The sequence below is a fragment of the Marmota marmota genome, unplaced genomic scaffold, assembly GCF_001458135.2.
Source record: "Marmota marmota marmota unplaced genomic scaffold, marMar, whole genome shotgun sequence".
NCBI lineage: Eukaryota > Metazoa > Chordata > Mammalia > Rodentia > Sciuridae > Marmota > Marmota marmota.
Window position 1 is genome coordinate 825,072 of NW_026000171.1, and position 24,847 is coordinate 849,918.

At 35.8% G+C, this 24,847-nt stretch overlaps 1 protein-coding gene across 1 annotated transcript in view; it reads left to right on the forward strand.

The window, feature by feature from the left end:
* Nucleotides 1-4,497: 4,497 nt before the first annotated feature.
* The window catches only part of LOC107154871 (antigen WC1.1-like), a 29,034-nt gene continuing 8,684 nt past the window's right edge, over nt 4,498-24,847 (forward strand). Inside the window, exons 1-2 of the mRNA XM_048787559.1 lie at nt 4,498-4,564; nt 20,011-20,325. Of these exons, the coding sequence (XP_048643516.1) occupies nt 4,498-4,564; nt 20,011-20,325 (382 nt within the window). The remainder of the gene's footprint in view (nt 4,565-20,010; nt 20,326-24,847) is intronic.

The following is a 24,847-nucleotide window of genomic DNA, read 5'->3' on the forward strand; positions in this document are numbered from 1 at the left end:
GTTCAAAAACTTTCCTTTGAGAAGAGAGCACTGTTACCACAGGGCTACCTGTGTTAAGTTGTTTCCACAGGATAGAGTACACTCTGCTCCACGTTGTGGGCTGCATCTGTGGCCTAAGTGAGGCACACTACTGCTCAAATTGCTGCAGAATTTGGCATCATCCATTTGGTGCTGGTTTTTCAGGCATGAAGAATACAAGAGTTACAGGGGTGTGGAGGCTTCTACCAAGATTTCAGAAGAAATCCTGGGAAGCAAGACATGTGTGACTGGGCTGGATCTCTGTGGACAGCACATGAGAAAGGAACAAATGAGGCTTTGACAGTAAAATCAAAACTGAAGTGGACACCCCAGGAAGTTAGAGGTGCCAAGAATGTGGAATGTTTGCTGAGGAAAGCTACAAGAATTGAGCAGAGTCAGCCCAAAAGAGGTCATGTGGGCTGCAACTGTCAAGGTCATGGAGACAGGAATGCCTAAACCCTAGGAGCTCACAGTGCACCACCATGTTCCCCAGATGCCGGCATATGGAGCTGCCAGATTTAAAGTTTGCCCTCCTGGGTTTCAGTCTTTCTTTGATACAATCCTTCCTTTATATCCCCTCCTTCCTCCCTCTTTGGACTAAGAATTTTACCTGCTCCACCATTGTATTTTGAACATATGTAACTTATTTTTTAATTTTTGCAGCCAACAGCTGCCTTGGGTCTCAGAGGAGACTTTAGACTTGGACTTTTAAGAAATGCTGGAACTTCTAAGACTAGGAGATTCTTGAAAATTGACTGATTACATTGTGCATTGTGAAATGTCCATGAGCTTTTGGGGATCAGGGAGAAAACAGGATGGTTTGGAGCTGAAGAGTATACCCCAAAGGCTCATGTATTGAAGGCTTCATACCAAATGCAGCAATACAGCATTGTTGAGAGGTAGAGCTTTGTAGAAGTGATTAAATCATGGGGACTCTAACCTCATGAGTAGATTAATCTTTTGATAGGTCCATCATTTGAGTGAGTTACTCAGAGTTGGTAGAAATGGTAGGAACTGGAACCTTGATGAACGACGGCATGGGTCCTTGGGATTCTTAAGAACTATACTTTGTCCCCAACCTCTTTTCTCAACCCCCTTCCCTTTTCTCTCCTTCCTGGCAGCCATGAATTGAGCAGATTTCCTCCACCATGCCTTTCCACCATGGCCCAAAGAAACTGAACAAGCGAACCATATTGTAATCTCTGAAATTGTGAGCCATAATGAATCTTTCCTTCTTTAAGTTGTTTTTCTAAAATATTTTGTCACAGTGATGAAAAGTTAAGTAAAAATGATACTATTTCCATGGTATGTAAATACGAACCTGAAGCTGGATATGGTAGTGCACACCAGTAATACCAGAAGCTCAGGTAGCTGCGGCATAAAGATCTTAGGTACAAGCCATCCTCAGCAAGTTAGCAGATCCCTAAGCAACTTAGTGAGATCGTGTCTCAATATAAAACACTTCAAAATGGCTTGAGATTTTGCTCTGTGGTTAAGAGTCCCTGGATTTAATCCCTAGTGCCAAACAATAAAATAAAATAAAAAATAATGTAAGTAGAAAAAAAGTTTACCAAGGAACATTGCATAATGGTCTATAGTACAATGGAATACCATGAACCCCTATAAGGAAGGCAATCCTGTACCAGCTACCACACAGATTAAGTTTAAACATGGACTATACATTTAAAAATGGTTTTTATAATACATTTTATGTGTTTTTCCACAAGGAACAAATAGATGGAATTGTTATATACTAACATTAAATAAAAATTAAAATTAAAAACATAATCAAAACTTTATTTTCAATAACCAAAAAACACATATTTATGTATACATTCAAAAAGATATATCCAAGATTGTTCTGTAGAAAGATTTAGAAGGTATACAATTAATTTAAAAAGATAAATGGAGAGACATACTCTATTCATGGATTAGAAAATCATTAGGTTTATGTGAATTTCTACGTAAAGACTATTGAAAAGTTTATATACATACATATATATATATATATGTGTGTGTGTATATATATATATATATATATATATATATATACACACATATATATATATAATCTTTTAAAAGTTATGCAAAAAAGAAAGTGAATGAGAATATCTAAAAATGGGGAGGAAATAAATAAAATGGGAGGAGTCAGTATATGTACTATCAAGACATTTATAGCTATGATAATGCAGACCACCTGGCTTAAGTGAGGGGACTGGCATGTGAGTGGATGGAACAGATTCGAGAACACAGATAAAGACTTACACAAACAGTAAGCTGGGTTTTTATAAAGGTGCAAAAGCAGTAGAGTGGAAAAAAGCCAGCCTAGATTAGTGATGCAATTAGACATCCATGAGCAAAGAAAGCAACTGAACCTTACCTGAGTTTCACTCCCTATACAAAAATTAAATGAAAATGCAACCTGGGTTCAAGAATAAAATGTAAAACCACAAAACTTTTAAAATATAATTTAAGAGAAAATTTTTGGGATCTAGGACTGAACAGAGAACTATTTGATGACGCCAAAAGCATGATCTTATTATAAAGGTAAAAATCGATAAATTAGACTGAAACATAATAAAAAAACTGTTTCTCTAGAAAATTCCATGTAAATAAGATGGAAACACAAGCCCCATACTGAGAGAAAATATTTGCAAAACAAATATCTGATCAAGTTATATTTGGGATACATATAAATTTCTCAAAACTCAACACTAAAAATATCCAATTAGAAAATTGGCAATAGTCATTAACAGACAATTCAATAGACAGGATACATAAATGTCAAATAAACATATGAACAATATTCAAGAAAACTAGCCATTAATGATACAATTTAAAACTATGATACAATATCACTATAATCTATTCAAATTGATAAAATGAAAATTACCAACTACTAAATGTAAGACTATATGCAAAAAATTAGATCTCTCATGTGTTGCTGGAGACAGTGTCAAGTTACTTGTATTAATACTATACTATTGTTTTATAACATGTAAATTTTGAGTGGAATTCGATGAAGAGTATGTGGGTCACCTCTAGTTCTGCAACTACCTAAAATATATAATCATATCAGAGTGAAATTGTTTTTAAAAGCAGTTTGCATCTTTGTTTCTATATAAAATGAATTGTAAATATAGTCACCAAAATTTGCAAAGGAAAGGGATGGAAAGAGATACAAAGAGAAAACATTACTCAAAATAAAATTGGTATAACTACATTCATATAAGAAAAAGTAGACCCCAATACAAAGGCTATGACAATTAAACAAGGACTTTTCAAGATGATAAAATGTAAAGTTTGTGAAGAAAACAAAACCACCATAAATACTCGTGATAATAATGGGAGAGCATCAAAATCCATGAAGCCTGGATGATACAAAGTGGAAAATATACAAAGCTGCTATCTTAAGGGGAATATTTTAATATTCCTGTCTCAGTAATTGATCAAACAAGTAGTCAACACTTCAGGAAGTATGCCATACTGGGTAGAGGTTCAGTAGAGGGCATAAGAGAATGTGAAAGTGGACTAGTTTATATGAGAATGAAGGAAAGAAGAGGAGGTAAAGAAAGAAATGCTGAAAAGGAGGACCCAGGAGCAGGCAGGCACCCCATCAATCCCATAAGGACTGGAGTGTCAGAGGGAGGAGAGCTGAATTGTAAATGGGAAATGAACATATAACTTTTTTTCAATCTCTGATCCCACCATGTACCAGGGAAGTGCAATATATTCCCATGTGAAACTGGTAAAAATTCTCTGAGATATTACTCAAGGAGAGGAAGATAGTCTTCATAAACTTACACTGTCATCAAGAGAGCTATGGACAGGCTTCACTTATAACCCAGAAATGAAGGAGGTGGAAAGTTAAGCCTATAGTATCAACACTCACGTCCCTGGGATGTCCAACTCACCTTTGTTCATTCCCCAAAGTCTTTTAAACTTTCTAATCCCCTTCCTTTTTCTTCTTACAGTTAAGGACATCTTGAATCCTTGCAGCCACAACATGCTGGTGCTGTGACACTGGAAAACTAGATCTCATCAACAAATATCATCTTTTCTTGGCTCCACTGGGTAATGGATTTGACCCAAAACCTTGTGCTTCACTAATGCTAGCAACTGGGTGGAACCTGACATTGAACCAAATCCCTGAGGTTAAAAAAAAATAGCTTTTCTGTATCATTCTTGAGAACAGAAAGAAATCTGATATCAAAATACCCCTCTTTTATATAAGAAGATAATTAAGATTCAGCAGCTAATTGATGTTTTAACTTCAGAAAGTTTCCTTTTCTTACAGACTCTGAGGGCGGGAAAACATTAAACATAGTTTCTATTGGCTCCCAGAAGATGGCCATGTCAGTGGCTGGCGCTATATAATCCCCTTCCTGTGGTAGGAGCCTCATCAAATGCTGGGAGGGCTCCCTAGATCATCTGGGGAAGCCGATGCTGTGACCAGAGGACATAAGGAACAGACGGATTATGCAGAGACAGGGCCATCTCCAGGGACTTGCTTTTCTCCTCCTTACTGTCATAGTGAATGCTCAAGGTAAGAATAGCCCCACTTTTTAAGACCAGGGAGATGATAGATTACCTCGAAGGATCTGGGAAATAATCATTAGGATCCTAAAGACAATCAATGCCTCTTTGTAGATCACTTGGTTTTGACCCACTATCATCTGAAGTGACAGTAAATGCTGATCTTTTTTCTGTGGGGTCTCAGTTATTCAAGAACAACAATGGGATGTTGCAGAGATATAAAGTTTGTTCCCAGATCAACCAGAGTCTATATTTTGTATTTACACAATGACATCTAAAAACTCACTTCCCAGGTTTCCTATAACAGTTAGAGGCTAAGGGATGACCTCAGGCTGGCCCTCTTCTCTGTTCCTCCTGTACTCTATAGTATGCTTACTCACTGCATTAGTATTTCTGCCCTTTCAGCCAGTGAACTGGTGTGTTTGTGTGTATGAAAGAGAGAGAGAGAGAGAGACAGAGAAGGAAGGAAGAAATAGAAGTGCCATAGAGAGTGATGTACCTAAAGGGAGAAGGGGGAGAGAAAAACAGAAAGAAAAATACAGGAGAAGAGAGGAGAGAAAGATGAGAGAAAAAGGAGGAAAGCTTGAAAAACAGAAACAGAGACAGATATGGGAGAGGGGGTGCAGAGATGTGAGGTGATAGAGTAGAGCAACTAGTGGGTGAAGGAACTTTGAAGTAAAAGTATGAGCAGGAGCATGCCTGCCCACTGGAAGTCAGCTGTTTAGACAGGAGTCCATAGAAATCACTCTGAGCCATGGTGCTTGATTTGATAGTGAGGACAATGTTGGTGATGATATATGTGTATGTGCACATGACAAGGGCAGATGTAAACCTTGGTGCCTATAAAGAAAGCCCCCAACACAGACAACATGAACTGCAATTATACCACAGATAAACCTGCACCTGCACTCTGAGCCTGACATGTGATTCTTTTTCTTCCTCACAAACCCACAGCTCAGGCATTTTCTGCCTCACTATAGTGTTTCCCCTGCCCAGGGTTCTTGACAGACCTTTGTCTTTCTGCAAGTGTTTTTCTCTCCCTATCACTAGGATTGATGGTCTTCTGATCCCTTTGTGCAGAAAAAAAAATCTATACCAGATGCAGAAGGTCATGGATGAATTTATGTTAGCCCTGTAGGAAGAGCAGGGATCTGGCCTTAGAGACTTCAGGATGAGCCTCTCGTGGTCCAATTTTCCATTCCCTGTGGGTATTCAAACTTATTCTCTCACATGCCAAGAAACTGCTTCTTAGAAGAACCCTGTGCTTGTGAAAGTATTCCTGGTGATTTTTTCCCTTGTGGTTCCCTCAGACCTTACATGAAATGTGGTCCACACTGGACCTGTGGCTCAGTGGAGTTAGGTTCCCAGCATTTGAGCTCCTGAAAAGGGATGATCTAGCCACATCCTGGAGAGCCAGCTTTTCTAGTTATAGGTCCTGCCTGCTTCAACAATGTTCCTCACTTCTCTGTCTCTACTCATTTTTTTCTTCCCTCTTCTAAACTCTCTGTTCATAAGTCTCTTTCCTTCTTCTTTGAGAAACTCTACCCCTCCCAACAAGAACAAGATGTTCTGCTCCTCACTCCCTTAGTATATGTCTAGAAACATCCAGTTCTTTGGATTCTAGCCAAAGACCCATGATGGTGTCCTGTCTCCAAAACTGTCTGGCTCTTAGGGGTGGGGATGGACTCTCAAAATGAAATGTAAAATTATGTTCTGATTCCATTTTGGTCTCTATTAGCAAGATCAGTGAATGAATTTCTATTCAGGCTGAGAAGAAATTATACCCCCTTCAAGCAAACATAATTTTTCCTCAAAGAGAACATTATCCTCAGAGGATCAAAATATCAAAACACATGTTCACATATTAAAGCACTTGGTTCAAATGAATTTGCCCCATCTTCTTGCAAAATTTCAACCTTGGAATTTTGCTGCCAGAGCATTAAAAATTCCTTAATCCTAGGACATGTTACAAGAGCCTTTACTGCCAGTAGTCCAGGTGACCACAGCAGCCTGCCAGATCACACTTGACCCTTTCTGTGGCACAGATTTTGTGGGTGTATCCATGATAGTTTCCACATTGCCCCTCAATACAGTTCCAAGGCATTGCACACTCAGAAGGGTTCCCTCAGAATTCATCTGAGAACTACCCAATTTCTCCTGCTGTTTATATCTTATATATCAAGGCCATACTGGTGTCAGGATCTGTTGCCCAGTTGTTCTGTGGAGTATTTCCTCTGTATACTGGAGGGTTCCCTAGAGTACCTAGTACACTGCATTGCTAGATGTAATCATCCTTCATTGTGCCTTAACAGGCACCAGTGCTACAACAGTGAGCACACTTCTCAGTGACACAGCATAGTGGGGGAGGTGGACAACTAAACCAGAACTAATGATAAACTATGATATATACAATAATTAAGAAAGTAAAGGCTCCTGTGGGAACACAATAGGGAGTCAGCTAACCTACTCAGAAGTGGTTAGGGAAGGCTTCCTAAAAGAAACAGAAATACAAAGTGATACAGTATATTTTAAAATTGAAATTGCTTTTTTATATAAAACTGTATATATACACCTACAACACCTTCTATTATAATGCTATAATAGAAGTCTCCACATGTGTGTAAACACACACATTTATTAATATAATCATAATTCTTATATTATTAATTTTTCTATTTGGGGTAAATGATAACCAATAAGTAGGTAAAGAAATATATATGTTCCACTGTTCTAATGTTCTTTTAACTTCTCCTAGATTCAAAGTTTATAATTTTTATCATAAAACAATATTTGGGACTAGTAAATTCTCATGAAGATTATATTACTGAGGTAGTTTTTAGCATAAGAATAGAGAGTTTGATCTCTGAAATCTGATGGCCTGGCTTTGAATCTTCATTTTAATTTTTTATTAAAGTATTAAAATATGAAAGTGTTACAAGTCTCAAGCTCTAGGAATTTTTGTGAAGTGAATACATGTAAACAACCCAGAAATCAAGAAATAGAATATTAACAAGTAGAAGATAACTTCATGCCTTCTTTCAGGCAAGGTTAACCAGTTCCCTGACTTTCAATACCACACATTAATTGGCCTACATGGATGCATCCATAGAGTATGTGACACCTTGTTCCTCATTTTGTTTGTTCAGCAAAATGTTGAAATGTAGGTGAGAGGATACAAAATAGCAGATATATAACATGAACAATCCTAGAGCTCTAACACACAACAGGAGGACTATGGATAATAAAATTGTGCTCTTTCAGGGATTCACGCTAAACGAGTAGATTTTAGTTGCTCTTGCCAAAGGGGAAAAAAAAAAGCAAAACTAAATCTGGGTAAGTATGTGGTTTGTTGGTTATGATATTTTACTTCACTATAGTAAACATATATATGTGTGTATCCATATCTATATACATATGTATAATTTACCATGGAATCATGTAATATACATTAAATATTTACAATAAGATTTACTTAAAATACTTTATTCATTTTATTACATAATCACTTTTCATTGTGTGGATATATCTCAATTTCTTTATTCATTAACTTATTATGGAAGAGCTGAGTGACATCCTAGTTTTGTTATTATAAATAAAAATGTTAAGAACTTTCATGTCATACCTTTCATAGCTTTGGAATATTATTGAAATTGTCACATCATATTGTCAGTTTATTTCTTTTAAAGTAACAGCTGGAGGTTCCCAAAGTTAATACTACCATTTCCATTACTACAAATCCTCTCTAATATTTGCTATTTAATCTTTTACAAATTTTTGTGAATAAGTTTAATTCTCTTTGGATTTAACTTACTCTCCCCTAGTTACTAATAGTTTTCAGTACCTTTTGTGTCTTCATTGGTCGTTCTTAATTTTCATTCAGGAAGGGAGGCATAACATGGGAGTTTGATTCTAGGGTTCTGTTATGTTCAGTGACCTGTATGATTATCCTTAGGCCAGTACCATGCTGTTTCAATATGGTAGACTTATAGTACATATTGAAGTAAGTGGTCTGATGTACTTCTTTCAAAAACTATTATTAACCTTTATGATTTTTGTTGCTACAATAAGACGATTTAATATTTATATCTTACTCATGTCTTATAGCTTTATGAGTACTAGTAGATATTTGTAGATTCCTAGTTTCTCATGCACAATTATATTGTCTGAAAATAACCACAGTTTTACTTCATATTTCATAAGCTATATACCTTTTCTTTCTTTTTCTTGCCTTTTCTGGGGCCTCCAATACAAAAATATAATTTTAAGAGAGACTGTTATTCTGGTTTAATGAGATTCTCTTTTATTCCTATTTCCCTGGGAATTTTTGTTATAAAGGGATATTAAATTTTTTTAATATTCATTTTCTAGATTTAGGTGGACACAATATCTTTCTTTTGTTTATATGTGGTGCTGAGAATCGAACCCAGTGCCTCACGCATGCTAGGTGAGCATGCTACAACCTGAGCCACATCCTTAGCCCCTTAAATTTACTAAATGTTTTCTCTCCATCTAGTGTAACAATTATGCATTTTTCTCATACTAATATGGGGAATTACATTTATTTACTTTTTTTATATAAAAAAAGGCAATATTGCATTCTTGGGTAAACCCCATTTGGTCCTGGTGCATTATGCTGTTTGTATATTGTTGAGTATGACTTGCTGTGTTTTGCTAAAGATTCTTGTGTCTATATTTTTGAAGAATATTGCTTTGTGCTTCATTTATTTTCTTCTAATGCCTTGATTTTGACATTATATCTTATTGACATAATAAATAAATTATAAAGTGCTTCCTTTTCTTTTCTGAAGAGCAAAACAAAACCTAGAACTCATAATTTTTCTATGAGAAAATCACCATAATTCACCACTAAAGGCTTCTAGTCCTGGAGGGTTTTTGTGAGGAAGTTTTAAATAATGATTCAATTTGGTTATAATTTAATATGATAGTGATTTTTAATTGATATACAAAAATATAAAATGTACACAGAATTATGGGATACCAGGTGATCTATTCTAAATATGTATTGTGCAGTGCTTAAATCAGGCTAAAAATATCTATCTCCTCAAATATATATAATTTATTTGTGGTGAAAACTTTCAAAATCCATACTTGGAACTTTTTGAAATATGCAGCACATTAACATTATCAATAGTCACCCTGCTGTTCAAGAGCACAACAGAACTTCTTTCTCCTATCTAGCTAATTAACCTGCAGTCTCTCATCAGCCTCTCCCCATCATCCCCTCTCCCCCCATACCTTCAGTCCTGCCAGCTACTTGTAACCTACTCTTCTTTTCAGTGAGATCGACTTTTTTATACTGCTAATCTCAGAGAGACGGCACTTATCTTTCTGTACTCTTGCCTGTTTCACTAAACCAGGAGGTCTAGTTGCATCCATGTTTTTGTAAATGACAAGATTTCATGCATTTTGGTACTAAATAATATTCTGTTGTGCATATACACCACATTGTCCACATCCTCTCACTCATTAGTATTTGTATTTTTGATAATAGCCATTGTTACTAGAGTAAGACAATATTCCATTGTCATTTAATTTGCTTTTCCTTGAAGGTGACGGTGAGCATGTTTTCATATACCTGGTAGTCCATTTTGTGTGTGTGTGTGTATGTGTGTGTGTGTGTATATATACACATTATATAATATATAATATATATTATATATATAAATGTGTATTTATATATAATATTATATAAATACATGTACAAGTGTATTTATATAGTATTATATATAAATACACATTATTATATATAAATACACATACACATATATTTAGTTAGTTATTATTTTGTTTTGGTTAGTTTTTTTTTTTTTTGGGGGGGGGTTGGTTTGGTTTTTTGATTTTTTGTTTGTGGTACTGAAGATTGAACCCAGTGCCTTATGCACGCGAGGCAAGCACTCTATCAACTCTGCTATACCCCAGCCCATATTTTGAGAAGTATCTTACTTGATCTACAACCATATTTTATCAGGTGTGTTTGTATGTATGTGTGTGTATATATATATATATATCTTTTTAAGCTATGTATTCTAGACATTAATCCATTTTCAAATGTATAGTTTACAAATATTTTCTCCCAGTTGTGTAGATTGTCTCTTCACTCTGTTGCATATTTCCTTTACTATGTGAAAGACGTTAGCTTTTTTGGAAATCCCATTTTGTTCCACCACCTTGGTGGTGATTTTGTTTTTTTATTCGTTCTTAATATGCAGCACATTAACATTATCAATAGTCACCCTGCTGTTCAAGAGCACAACAGAACTTCTTTCTCCTATCTAGCTAATTTTTTAGTTTTTAAATTTTAGTTTTTAAATTTAGTTTTAGTTTTAGTTTTAATTTTAGTTTTTAAAAATTATTTCTTCCTAGAAACTTATTCATTTTATACAAGTTGGCTAATAATTTAGGATGAACTGTATTACAACATTTTCTTTTCAAGGATAATGTGTAATTGTTTGAAATGGAGTGATAGTGTCTGCTTCATTCATCATACGGTAATTTGTGTCTTCTCTGTTGTTTGCTTGATCAGTCCAACTAGGTATTTTTCAATTATTGCTATTTTTGAAAAACAACAGAACTACAACAGCAGGCATGATGATGTAGGAGTCACTTGCTCAGTTACTGTCATTATATTGTCCAGTGTCTTGGAGAAAGAAAAGTTCTAGATTAGAAGGTTTCTGATTTTGGGGAAATAGGAGGTGGATGAGCTATGAAGGACTCAGAGGTCTTTAGACCAAGACCGTTCAGTTTCTGATTGTGATGAGCTTCTCTTACTTCCCTCTTGTGAGTCTCAACTACAGGTTTCCCTTCTCCAGTTGTCTGTCTTAAAAAGATAATTTATTTTAATAATAATTCAATTAATATTAACTGTATAATCTTTATAGCTTTGTTCTTATAAGTTTATTATAATCAAAAAGATCTGCAAACGAACAGATATATCTCCTTAGAGACAGTGAACCTGTCAGAAGAAAGGACTAGAAGGAGGTTGTACTTTTTTAATTTGAAGTGTTTCCATATGTGTAGCCTGAGACACTGTTTTACACTAGGCTAGTAGATGTATAGGCACAGAGGATATCATTAAACAAATCACAGAGGAATTTATGGATTACTACAAAGTCATAAATCTCTTGCAAATTCAGAGAATAGAATGCATAGCTTTTGGTGAGAGGGAGAACTACAGATAGAAAGCTCTGAGTTGTGGATTCTCCTTTCATCTTTACTACAATCCATTCTCTTCACTTTTTTTTTTAACAAAACATCTTCATAAACTTGAATTGGAAGGCTGTGTGTTTGCAAGTCAGTGTTGGATTGAATAAAATGTCATTAGGTGTGTATTTTGGTAAGACATGACAGTTTATACCTGTTGCATTCAGTCATAAAAGTGCATTTGGTGTTATTTGATAAGAATGGGAGCATGGAGACAAGTGGACTTTGGAAAGGTAAAGGAGGCTTGTAGTAATAGGATTTGACATGAGAGCTGACTATGTACTTAAGGATTCTCTGAGCAGAGCTGAAGACGCAGTTGTAATTTGTAGAATTTCCTGTGTATGTTTATGTGAATTCTGCATGGCTATTGTAGGAAAAGGGAAGAATGAATTGTAAGAGTGACTCAAGTTTGAGGCACTAAGAAGATCAAAATGTTGAAAGGAGGGGTCCCAGTGATGAGATTTCATTAAAAATCTTGCCTTAGGTCAAAGTGCACACATACAGAAAGAGATGAAACAGAAATGTATATGACTGAAATATTAATTTTGCCTTTGCTTAGATTGTTTAATATAAATCAGTAGAACTCTGTAGAGGAAATATAAATCAGTTGTCCTCTGTAGGGGCAATATCTCTTTCTTTGTCCACCCAGGTCGTTCATAAACTTTTCAAATGACTTGAAACTATTTCCTTTCCTTCTTTTCACTAGAAATAAGGAATCCCCAAGAGAACTTCTTTGCTTTCTTGTGATTTATATTCTCAACAACTACAAACATTTTTGCAACATGGAGATATCTAAAAAGTTATTTGAATTTTGAATAAAATAATATGAGGTGAACTCTCAATATTGCCTTCAAATAGCCATCTTCAACATAAATAACAAACCTGAGCAGAAAGTTTACATATACCTCTTTGAAGTCTCCCTTTTACTTCCATTTTCATCATGTGCTAGTCCAAGGCTATTATGGCTATTTCTCAGCATCTAGTGACCATGCTTTTTGCCCCTTCTTTGCCTGGATTGGAAGGTCATGCAGCCATCTCTGCCTTGGAATGTAAAAAAGCAAGTTTGGTCTTCAAGGAACATACTTCAGTTTTTGTGGATCTGTAAGTGGCCAAATACCACATGTAATGGAGACATCCCCAGTATCTCAAGCAACACAGTACTCTGTCCCAAGAGAAAATAGGAGCCTGGAGTGATGTATGAGAGACAGATAGAGGTGAGGATACTGCCACAGGACCTGGGAGTTGGTTGAATACAGATTGAGTCACAGCTACAGGCAGGATGAAGAAGGCAACCCTGGACATAGAGAAAGAAAAATATGTACAATCTTGATGAAACATGTTGAGAACCATCCTTGTCATCCTATCTCTTTGGTCTACCTGGATAAAATTGAGACCTAAATCTCTAATCATGAGAGGGATTAAGAGGAGACATTTCCTGTGGCAAATAAAACCCTGAAAAGAGCAGAAATGTGGAGAATTGAGGATCTTTTAGGCTCAAACACAGATAGGGAGGAACAATTTTCTAGTCTGGACCTGAGATTCTCCTATTACTCAGGTTGGTGTCTTTCTTGCAAGTGAGTCAATTATGAGAAATGAAGGACACTTGTCTGAGAGGAAAGTTGAAAGTATGTGCCAGGAGACTGACATGCAATATATACCTTACATTGGGCCAAGGGAGGAGAAAATGTGCCATAACTTGGCATGTGAAGCTGTCATTGGGAAGAATAAAACAAGGACATGAGAGGATAGGTCAGGGTGTCAACTATATTCTCCAAATTTATAACTTTGTACAAATCACTAACCTACCACAGTATAACATCTCTGCCAAAATAAAAGGAAATGGTGCTTTACAATCCTCAATTTAATTTACAGGTTAATAATCTTTAATCTTAACACTTAAAGAAGTCACTATCCAAAGATATGATAACACTAAAAGATATGATATGATAACACTAAAAGATATGATATGATAACACTAAAAGATGATTCTAGAAAACAAAAATGAGTGTTTTTACTCTGCAGAATCAAAAGGATAGAACTTTCTTTGCTTAGAAATAAAACAACTCCCAAATCTGAACTGTGCAACAACCAAATTTCTGTCATTGTAAGAGTAGACACACATTCTAAGTTGTGCCAAACACGTATCTTCAGTCACTTATAGACCCAATACCCCAAGTCTCATAGGCCACTAAGAATTAAATTTTGCATGGTCTGAGCCTGGTTTCTTTCTTATTTGACTGAAACACAGATGTGTCTTTTCTTCTAATTATTGATTTAAAACAAAAACTGAGTATAGTTCTCTGTAATGCAAGATAGATTTTAAAATTTATGGCTTTCTAAAACTTATGGCTTTCTTTACTTTTAAGTTTTGCTCTCTTGGTCCTATGAGTATCTCTGTAGAAGTACATTAAATATATTTGTTTTAAACACAGTGACCATTGGTAAATTTGTTCCTCTTTAGCTATACTTTCCAAAAGCACAATGACTACTATAGTTTGGATCTTAAAATTGTCCCCAAAATCCCTCTGGTAAATGCTTAATCTCCAACATGTTTCTACTGGGAGGTGAGAGAACCCTCAAGAGTTCGGGAATAGTGGGAATCACTGAGTCAGTAAGGGCCTGCTCTTGATGGAGACTATAGAACTCTGGCCTCCTCTTAACTCTTTTCCCAGACACAAGTTGAACAATTTGCTGTACCTTGTTCTTTTACAATAAGGGGCTATGTTACCCCCCAAAATTAGATCAACCAAATACTAACTGTAACTTCTAAAATTGTAAATGAAATTAAATATTTTCTCTTTATAATGCTGATTATCTCATGTGTGTCTCGTAACAAAGTTTTCACTAACACACTAACCTGGCTGACAGTTTTAGTTACAATGTTTATCAATGTACGACATAAAATTCCATTTTTTGAGTCATAACTTTTTAAAATGCTCTTACCAAATCAATGACCAATGAAAAGAGTTTTGCTACATCCCAGAAATTAAGGATTTTAGTCAATATGGAAATATGGATCCATTTAAATGACAAGCTGAAATTTTTATGTTTGTAGGAAAGTGCTCAAATATGTCTTCTTTACAATAAACTTGGATATTAGTGGATATATATGTACATGTGTTTTGTCTTTGCATTATGAATGACTTTCACATGTGTTTATTTAACCACTGAAAAGTTTATTTTAGAGCACAATAAAAAGTAGTGATTAAATACTATTTTTTAAAAAATTACACATAAATTTTCAACAATATAAAAATATATATGTCCTAATAATCTGAGGTGTTTCCTTTTAAATACTAACTTCCTAATCATATAATTGTCTTTTGTCTACATTTACATTCTGCTGCATTGCACTCTCATAAGAACTTAGTTCTTTTTAATATATTTTAAAATCTCATGAATATTTTTATAGCAGCCTTCTATTTCAAAAATTTATTTCCTATAATCTCATTTATTTTTACTTATGCACTTCAGAAATCTTATAGAAAACATCAAATAGTAACAATTTATATGTTCAACTGAATTCTAACAAATGTTTGCATTCACTAAAGAGAACAGTATAAAAATTATTTATGTTTTTACTTCAAACATAAGATCTTTAAAACCTTCAAAAATATTTTAAGTCTTAAGGAAGTCAGGGACTACTCTGACTTAATGGAGATTTAGGCCTACTTTTTCTTCTGATAGGCAGAGTGTCTCTGGTTTAATTCCCTAGGTTCTTGATACACTTTGAATTGAGTTTTGTGGATGGTGAGAGATAAGGGTTTAATTTCATTTTGTTGCATATGGACTTCCAGTTTTCCCAGCAACATTTATTGAAGAGGCTATCTTTTCTCCAATGCATGTTTTTGGCACCTTTGTCTAATATAAGATAACTGTAGTTAGGTGGGTTTGTCTCTTGTGTCCTGTATTCTATACATTGTTCTATAAGTCTATTTTGGTGCCAATTCCATGCTGTTTCTGTTACTATTTCTCTATAATATAGTTTATGTTCTGGTACAGTGTTACCACCTACTTCACTCTTCTTGCTAAGGATTGCTTTAGCTATTCTGGGTTTCTTATTTTTCTTGATGAATTTTTTCTGATTGCTTTTTCTATTTCTATGAGGAATGTCATTGGGATTTTGATTGGAATTGCATTAAATCTGTATAGTACTTTTAGTAGTATGGTTATTTTAACAATATTAATTCTGCCTATCCAAGAACAAGTTTGATCTTTCCATCTTCTAAGGTTTTCTTAAATTTCTTTCTTTAGCATTCTATAGTTTTTGTTGTAGAGGTTTATCCTCTCTTTCTTTAAGTTGATCCCGAAGTAATTTTTTGAGGCTATTGTAAATGGGGTAGTTTTCCTCATTTCCCTTTCAGAGAATTTGTCACTGATATATAGAAATGCCTTTGATTTATGGGTATCAATTTTACATCTTGCTACTTTGATGAATTCATTTGTTAGTTCTAGAAGTTTTCTAGTGGAATTTTCTGTGTCACTAGGTATAGAATCTTATCATTGGCAAATAGTGCTAATTTGAGTTCTTCTTGTCCTATCTGTATCCCTTTAATTTCTTTAGTTTGTCTAATGGAATACTATTCAGCATTAAAAGAGAATAAAATCATGCCATTTTCAGGTAAATGGATGGAGTTGGAGTACCTAATGCTAAATGAAGTTAGCCAATCCCAAAAACCCAAATGTCAAATGTCGAATGTTTTCTCTGATATAAGGATGCTGATTCATAATGGGATATGGGTGGGAGCTTGGGAGGATTAGACAAACTCTAGATAGAGCAAAGGGGAGGGAGGGTCAGTGAAGGGGCACAGAGGTAGGAAAGACTGTGAAATGAGATGGACATCATTACCTTAAGTGCATGTGTGGAGACACAAATGGTGTGACTCAACTTTGTGTACAATCAAAGACATGAAAAATTGTGCTCTATGTGTATAATATGAATTGTAATGCATTCTGCTGTCACAGATAACAATTTTTTTGGTAGGTGTGTGTTTGCTTCACTTTTGTCTTTTTCCATCAGTTCCCTCCTTCAATGATTCATTTTTGCTTCGTGTTATGTGAGCATATTACTGAGAGAAAAGGAGGTGGGACAAACACACTTTGTTGTCTACACATGAACCAAATAACATATGCGCAGTGACTAATCACCAATGTATCCTGAAAGGAGTGATGTGATTGGTCATTCATTATGATGAGCAACTCTTACTTATGACTTGTAACCAAAAATGTAACAGCAAAGTTTGTATTTTATGTTACCACTGCTTAGCTAAATATAATACCAACAACATGCCTCAAGTTTTCGTAATTATGGCAATTTTTGTTGTAATTACATAGATAACAAATTTGAATAAAAAGTTTAAAACAGTTTGTTTGCTTTCACGAAGGTCCTACATAATTCCTGTTAGATTTATTTTCTTAAATTTAGTAAATGCATCCCAATTTGCTGCTAAATATCTCTTCTTTTGGGGCACAATTGCTTTTGATCAACACAGCACTGATGGTGCACTACTAATCCACTATCCCTGATAGACTAGTAACTATCACCTCCCAAAACACAGGAGAGGTCAGTAGGAGTCATTGCCCTGTGTGGGCATATTCTTGTGGATCAAATATACATTCTGGGGCCCACAGTCTCATCTGTGTGAAAAGGACATGTCTAAAGAGCAAAGGTAAATGAAAGAATCAGGAATTGGGAAGGAAATGTGAAAGGAATTTTCTAGAAGCATCAGGTCCCCATTCCTCATGCTTTCTCTTTAGAAGCTCATCTTTTCTGTAATCTCCACAGTTTTATGTATCAAATCATTTTTAAATTGAGTGCCTATCATTTGTAGTGAAAATTAACATTAAGAAATCCCGCACCAGATATTTTGTTTAATGTCAATATCTAAACAAAGGCCTCAGGCAGTAGGTTTACTATGTTTCAAAACTCCAAGGAGTACTTAGACAATAAGTATTGTTTACAAATCAGAGGGGGAAGATGCCTGCCAATTGCTTCAGTAAACCATGGAAAATGGGCTTTACTGAAACAATGCCAACCACTGTAGGCCTTTAAACCACTCTCATGCTATGACATATTCCACTCCCCAGTATTCAAGATGGGCCACTCTGAACATATATTTGTCATTTTGTATCTATATTATAGAGGTATAGATGAGCCAATTATAACATTCTGAAATATGTTTATTCATGATTGTAGATTGTGCAGACTGAGCAATGCACAGAGTATGGCACATCACTTCTATTAATGAATACATTATTGTATGAAAAACACAGTTGTGAGGAGGGCAGCTCACTAAATTGGTAGTATTTTTACCTCAGTCATCTGGAAACAGAAAACAAGATGAAAAATTTTCTTCTCCAGATTCCTATCAACCAGTGAAATATTAGAAAAAGAATGTGTATTTTTGAAATTAAAATCAAGTACTGTGTTTAAACCATTGTAAAAAAAGGAACACCTTTCTAATTGAAGGCTTGGGTAGGCCATAGTAATACCCATCTTTAAGAATCTGGTGATCTTTGTTTGTAGAGCAGTGCACACCTGCATCTGAGCCACACCCTGACTTTGTGTTGTTTACACCTCTTCATTTGCAAGAGTCCATCCATCCCTGAGAACTACAGGTGAGGATCACATGTCCCTGTACAGTTGATAGCAGACTGAGATTTCTAAATCATATATTATTCTAAACATGTGTTCCATGGCTTCTGGGTGAATGGAATTTCATGACATAATGCTAGAACATGATGAATTATCCATAAATATTTGAGGATTTATTTAAAGATGAGAAAAAGAATGCTCAGTTTTCACTGATGGTACTGCTTTGTTCGGTTCAGAATCTGTTTCCACAGCAGTCTGATACTCAGCTGAAACTCTAAGAATGTTCAGAGAATGAATTTTACTGTTTTCATGACCTTATCAGACTATAGAAGAATTATGTCTCATTGATCTGGGAAGAGTAGAACTCTGAAGCTGAGTGCTGCACTGCAAATGAAGATGATGTGTATTTTGCAGCTGTTGGGTGGAACACTCTGTAGGTGCTATGTTCACTTGATGTATAATGTACTCTAGTCCTATGTTTGCTTGTTGATATCTTGTCTGGATTACCAATGTATTAGTGAAATATTAAGACATCATTAGTACTGTATTCAACTTTATTTTCCCTTTATATCCTATAAGATTTGTTTCATAAAATTGGGTGTTCTGTTTCACATGCAATTATAAACATATCTTTTTGGTGGTTTGTTCAACTTAGCACTATATAGTTACCTTCTTTGTCTCTTCTAATAGATTTTGAAGTGTGCTTTTCATATATGATCATATATGGTTACCATCATGACTCAGAAAGAAGAAAACAGGGGCTAGGGATGTGGCTCAAGCGGTACCGCGCTTGCCTGGCATGCGTGCGGCCTGAGTTTGATTCTTAGCACCACATACAAAGATGTTGTGTCTGCTGAAAACTAACTAACTAACTAACTAAATAAATAAATAAATAAATAAATAAATGTTTTAAAAAATTCTCTCTCTTTAAAAAAAGAAGAAAACAAACAATAGCAGTAAAAACAATATAAAATAAACAAGCTACATAAATACAGTAATAATTAAATAATTAAAGCTCTCTTGTTGTATAGGAGGAGTCTCAACAATAATTTAAACTGCAGTAACCATAGACAAGGGGAAAAATGAAATAACAAGAACATCAAAAGTTAGTAAAAAGATTAACTCATGAAGGAAAATTACAGAAGGAAAATAAATATGGAGGAAGATTGAGGAATTTTAGAAAAAGAAAAATATGTGCAAAGAAATGAAAAAACGAGAAAGAAGAAAAAGAAAATAAGAAACCAATTCAGAGGATGGCACATTTACACTAAATCTTAGAAATCATTCACAAAAAAAGATACTTTCAACTACTCAAGGTAGCAATCCTGACATTTCTAGAAATATTTTATCAGACCTTATGAAGAACTCTACCAATAACAACTTTAACTCTGATAGTACCTACCTAACTTCTACTTGAGACTACTTACTAGATTACAATAAGTTTAATTCTTTTTTTTTTTTACACAATTAATTTTCCTACTTGTTTTCGTAGGAAATGAGACTTAGCTGCTGCTCTGGTGTAACCACTACATGTCTTACCTAGCAAACTCTGCATTCTGAAAGCTTAGTCTGTGGGAGGGAGTAAAAGACTTCTCATTCTCTTTGTAAATGCAACTACTGACATGATTCTTTCTCCTCAGACACTCCACAGCTCCGCCTGGTGGATGGAGGTAGTCGCTGTGCAGGCAGAGTGGAGATTCTTCATCAGCATTCCTGGGGCACTGTCTGTGACTACAGCTGGGACCTGAAGGATGCCCATGTGGTGTGCAGACAAATAGGCTGTGGTGAGGCCCTCAATGCCGTGCCCGGGGCATTCTTTGGAGAGGGATCCGGGCCCATCTGGCTGGATGACATGAAGTGCACAGGCAAGGAGTCCTATGTGTGGAAGTGCCCTTCTCTAGGCTGGGGGCAACACTACTGCACACACAAGTTGGATGCAGGAGTCATCTGTTCAGGTATGGCCAGTGAATTCCCCACTGTATTGCAGAATGAAAAAGTCTAATGAAGTGAGTGTCTTATCCTTAGGGGAATAGAAAGTGAGCAGTTCAGAGAGGACAGAGAGGTTCTTTCATAGACCCTGAGTGTTTGAAATAGCTGCAAATAATGTGCTTCAATTGTTTCCCTTCTTGTGAACTTCAAATATTGTTCTTTCCTTTCTCAATTCCCTTTCTTGATAAGATAGGTTTGTTGTAGGATGATTCCACTTAAAAGCAATATTCATAATTTTGTTTCTCTAATTTATTTTTAGGATTACACATAAATTACCATACACACCCTGTTTGTAGCACTTTTCAAAAGACATTCAAGAATGAGGCTCTACTTAGTTGAATTGAGTACTTATATATGTATAGCCAGAGATATGTTTGCACTGGGTCAGTAGGATTATGGGCACAGAGCTGGGATTGAACACCTCATGGAAGAATTTTGGATTACTGCAAAGTTGCAATTCTCCTTTCCAGATTCAGACATCAGAATTCTTAGGACATTGGGAAGAAAGGCCAGAGAACTGTGAATGAGAATCACAGGCTTTCTTCCATCATTACTACAGTAGAGTCTCTCTATATTTTCATTGCAAAGCAACATCTGTATAAACTCATACTTAGGAAGGTTAATGTAATCCAGTCCTGGCTAATCAATGTTGAATGCCATAAAATATCAATGCATATTTATTATGGTAAGAGATCATGTAGTTTAGGGCCAGGATGTTTATTCAGTGATCTCCCACAAATAACACTTAATAAACTTCTATTCACACAACAAACTAGCTTGAACAGAGACAATAAACTAGGTGAGTGCCTCTTTTCAGAATATTAAAATGAAATGGGGAGGAAGACTGAAAGTTTCCAACCTCAGGCAGCCCAGCATGAAGAGAGAGATGCATCCTTCTTGGGAACTGGAAAAGAAATTGAGCTCAGGCCTTGGACTTAAAACTTAGACAAGTCCTGCCAGAATGACACCTGGTGCCCTGTAGAGTGTGACAACACTTCTTGCTCCACCAGCACCCACAGACTGAGAACTGGAACTGTGTTTAGTCAGGCAGCAAAGAGACTGTCTCCACCACCACTCCTCCAAGCTGCCTCAGCAGAGGGGGAAGCAAGACTCCACTTGCTAAGGAGCAGGGCACAGGGCTGGCATAGGACTTTGTCTTGGGGCTCAGCGCCAGGACCACCATGATGATACTCAGCACACATTAGGAATTAGAGGCCTCAAATGTGGGACAGAGCTGCTATGAAAAGCAAGACACATGTGCTGGTGGGACAGACTCAAGAAGAGCCTGTTATCACATGTGGCTGATTACAGGAGTCTTGGACCTTGAGTCCACCTCAGCAGTAGGCAGCTCATAGCATTGAGGGCCTTTGTCCCTTCTCAGTTCTGTGTTGTCCTAGAAGATTGTTTCCTCAGGTTGTGAAATAACATGGCAGCATTGGTGGCATCAGGACCACCTTCTTCATTCCTCCCCAAAGTTCCAGACAGCACACTATGGAGAGAGTAGAGAGAGAAGTCTCTGTTTAGGGGTGAAAAGTTAGTTGGACACCCAAATTTGTTTAAGCCTTCTTATAAATTTGACTTGAATTTTTGGGCTCTTTATATATTATAGTACAGCTCTCAAAAATTAAAGATAAAGAATCTCAAGGAATCAAGAGAAAAGAAACAAACAACACATAGGGGTGGCCTAATTCACCTGATGACAGGCTTCTCCATAGTGAACATATAGGCTAGAAGTGAGTGCCATGAGACTTTCATAGAGCTAAAAGAAATATATGCTAATCAAAAATAATTAAGACAGAAAAACTATCCTTTACAGAAAAAGGATATACAAAGACATTATCAGACATCCCACCAAAAAATTACCATATGATGTACTAATCCACTGCTGAGTGTATATCGAAAGGAAATAGAATCAGGATGTTGGAGAGACATCTGTACTACCATGTTTATGGCAGCACTACTGACAGTAGCTAAGAAATGGAATTAAACTACATGTCCATCAACTTAAAAATGGATAAATAAATTTACACAATGTAATAGTATTTAGGGGGAAAAGGAAATCCTTTAATTTACTACAGCATGCATTAACCTGGAGATCATTAGGTTAAGTGAAATAAGTCAGGTAAAGAAAGACAAGGGTCTTATAATCTCACTGTATGTCAAATCTGAAACAGTGGATCATATCAAATTTAAGACTTAAATTGTGATTACCACAGGCTGGAGAGTGTAGGGGATGGAAATGGAAGGCTACAGATTGATTAAGGGATAAGAGGTTTTGCTTAGATAGGAACAAGAAGTTCTGATGCACCATTGCACAGTAGGGTGACTATAGAAAACAATAATGAACTGTATTTAAAAGAGCTATAAAAAAGCATATGGGAAGTTTTCACCAAAAAAAATTAAAGTGTTTGAGGAGACAAAGATAACACAATGTAAACATACGCCAGCACATCCATTTACTCATTAAAATACATATTATTTGTGTTTTTAGGTATCAGTTCAAATAAATTTAAGGAAAATGACAAAATATGATGAAAGACTATATAGTTTATATCTAATGGATTCAATGATACAAGAAAAGTGCATTGGGAGGTAAATTTTATAATAATGGGAACAAGGAGACAAATTGAATTTTTGAAGATGATAGAGGAAGCTCACAGTACTGGTGGATGGCAACAGAGGGGTGACACAGAGCACATAAGAATTATCTGAGCAGCACTGAAGACCCTGAGTGTAAGGTGGCGAATCTGTTTATATTTGTGTGACTCCTGTAAACCTTAGCTGTACAAAAGAAGAAGAAGGATTGGCAAAAGTGACTCAAATTTGTGGCATCAAGGTCAGAACGGGGAAAGAAAAATTCCCATGGATGACACATTTTTAAGAAATTTGAAACATTCCCAAGGAAGCAATGTGTCTGTAGCAAAAGATCAGATGAGGATATATCTGAATACAATTTTTAATTTACTCCAGTGGGAATGATTCGTGGGATTCAATACACTTCTGCACATGGAATATTTCTTTCTTTTTCCACTCAGGTCTCATAAATTTTGCCCAATGGCTTGAAACTATTTTGTCCTCACTAGATGTGAAGCTCCACAAAGAATATGATTTCCTTGAAATATGCATATACAGAACAAAAACCCCCACACTTTTCTAGAACATGGCAAATTTTGGTATATGTTTTGAATAAGAAAACATGGAAGGAGTCTCTCAAATTGCCTTTGTATACCTGTTTCCTACATCAGGACTGGGCAGAAAGTTTAAAGACCTCTCTGCCCCATTTTTATCCTGAGTCAAAGGCATTTCAAACCATAGTTGTTGGCCTCCAATGACCACTCTCCTTGTCCCTGCTGTGCCTTGATGGACAGGTCATGTTACCACCTCTGGCCTTAAGGTGACTGAGAAGCCCAATGGTACAGGGAAAGTTTGGTCTTTGAGGAAGACACTTGACCTTTATGGACCACTGCCTGGCCAAATACAATGACTGATGAAGACATTTCCATGTATTCAGGTGACACAGTTCTGTTCCCTAAACAGAATAGAAAGATTGTGGAGTGATGGACGAGTAGACAGGTGGATGAGGCTTGACAGCCTCATGAGGCTGTGTCTCATTTTATACACAAATGAGGCTTATGGACACAATATTTAATATCATATTTAATTTTTATGTTTCAAAAAAGCCTCAAGTAATAGGTTTTCTTCATATTATGCCTCAAAACTCAAAGAAGCTGCTTCCAATATAAATGCTATTTATAACTCAGAAGGAGAAATGCATGCCAATTCTTTCAAATGACTTGAAAAATGATAATTCTGGGTAAACTACCAATTTAGACTTCTTCAATAATGTTCAATCCTTCATACAGTTTTTTTTTCTCATGATTCAAAAAAGAAGGTCTACTCTGAGTAAATAATTATAATTATGTGTCCATACACTAGTGGCCCAGATGAATCAACCTCGATTTTGGGATTTTGTAACTGTAGATTGTTCAGACTGAGGGATAGGTTCAACATGGCACCTTAGTTTTTTGTTTTGTTTTGTTTTGTTTTGTTTTGTTTTGGGGGTACTGGAGATTGAACTCAGAGGTGCTTAAACACTGAGCCACATCCCTAGCCATTTTCTATATTTTATTTAGAGACAGGGTCTCACTGAGTACTTTAGCACCTTGCTGTTGCTGAGGCTGTCTTTGCACTCCCAATCCTCCTGCCTCAGTCTCTAGAGCCAATGGAATTGCAGGCATGTGCCACCACACCCTGTGCATATTAGTTTTATTTGAGAATATATTTTATATAAGCCAGACAGGTATAAACAAGGATAGACAATAAAATGTTGGTACCATTTACCTCAACAATTTGGTAAAGCAGAAAAGGAAGGGAAATCATTTTTTGTCTCTAAATCCCTTTATACTATTGACATATAGCCCAAACTGATATGTATTTTGCAAATAGAACTAATGAGGATTTCTAAGCCACTATGATATAAGAAATGCT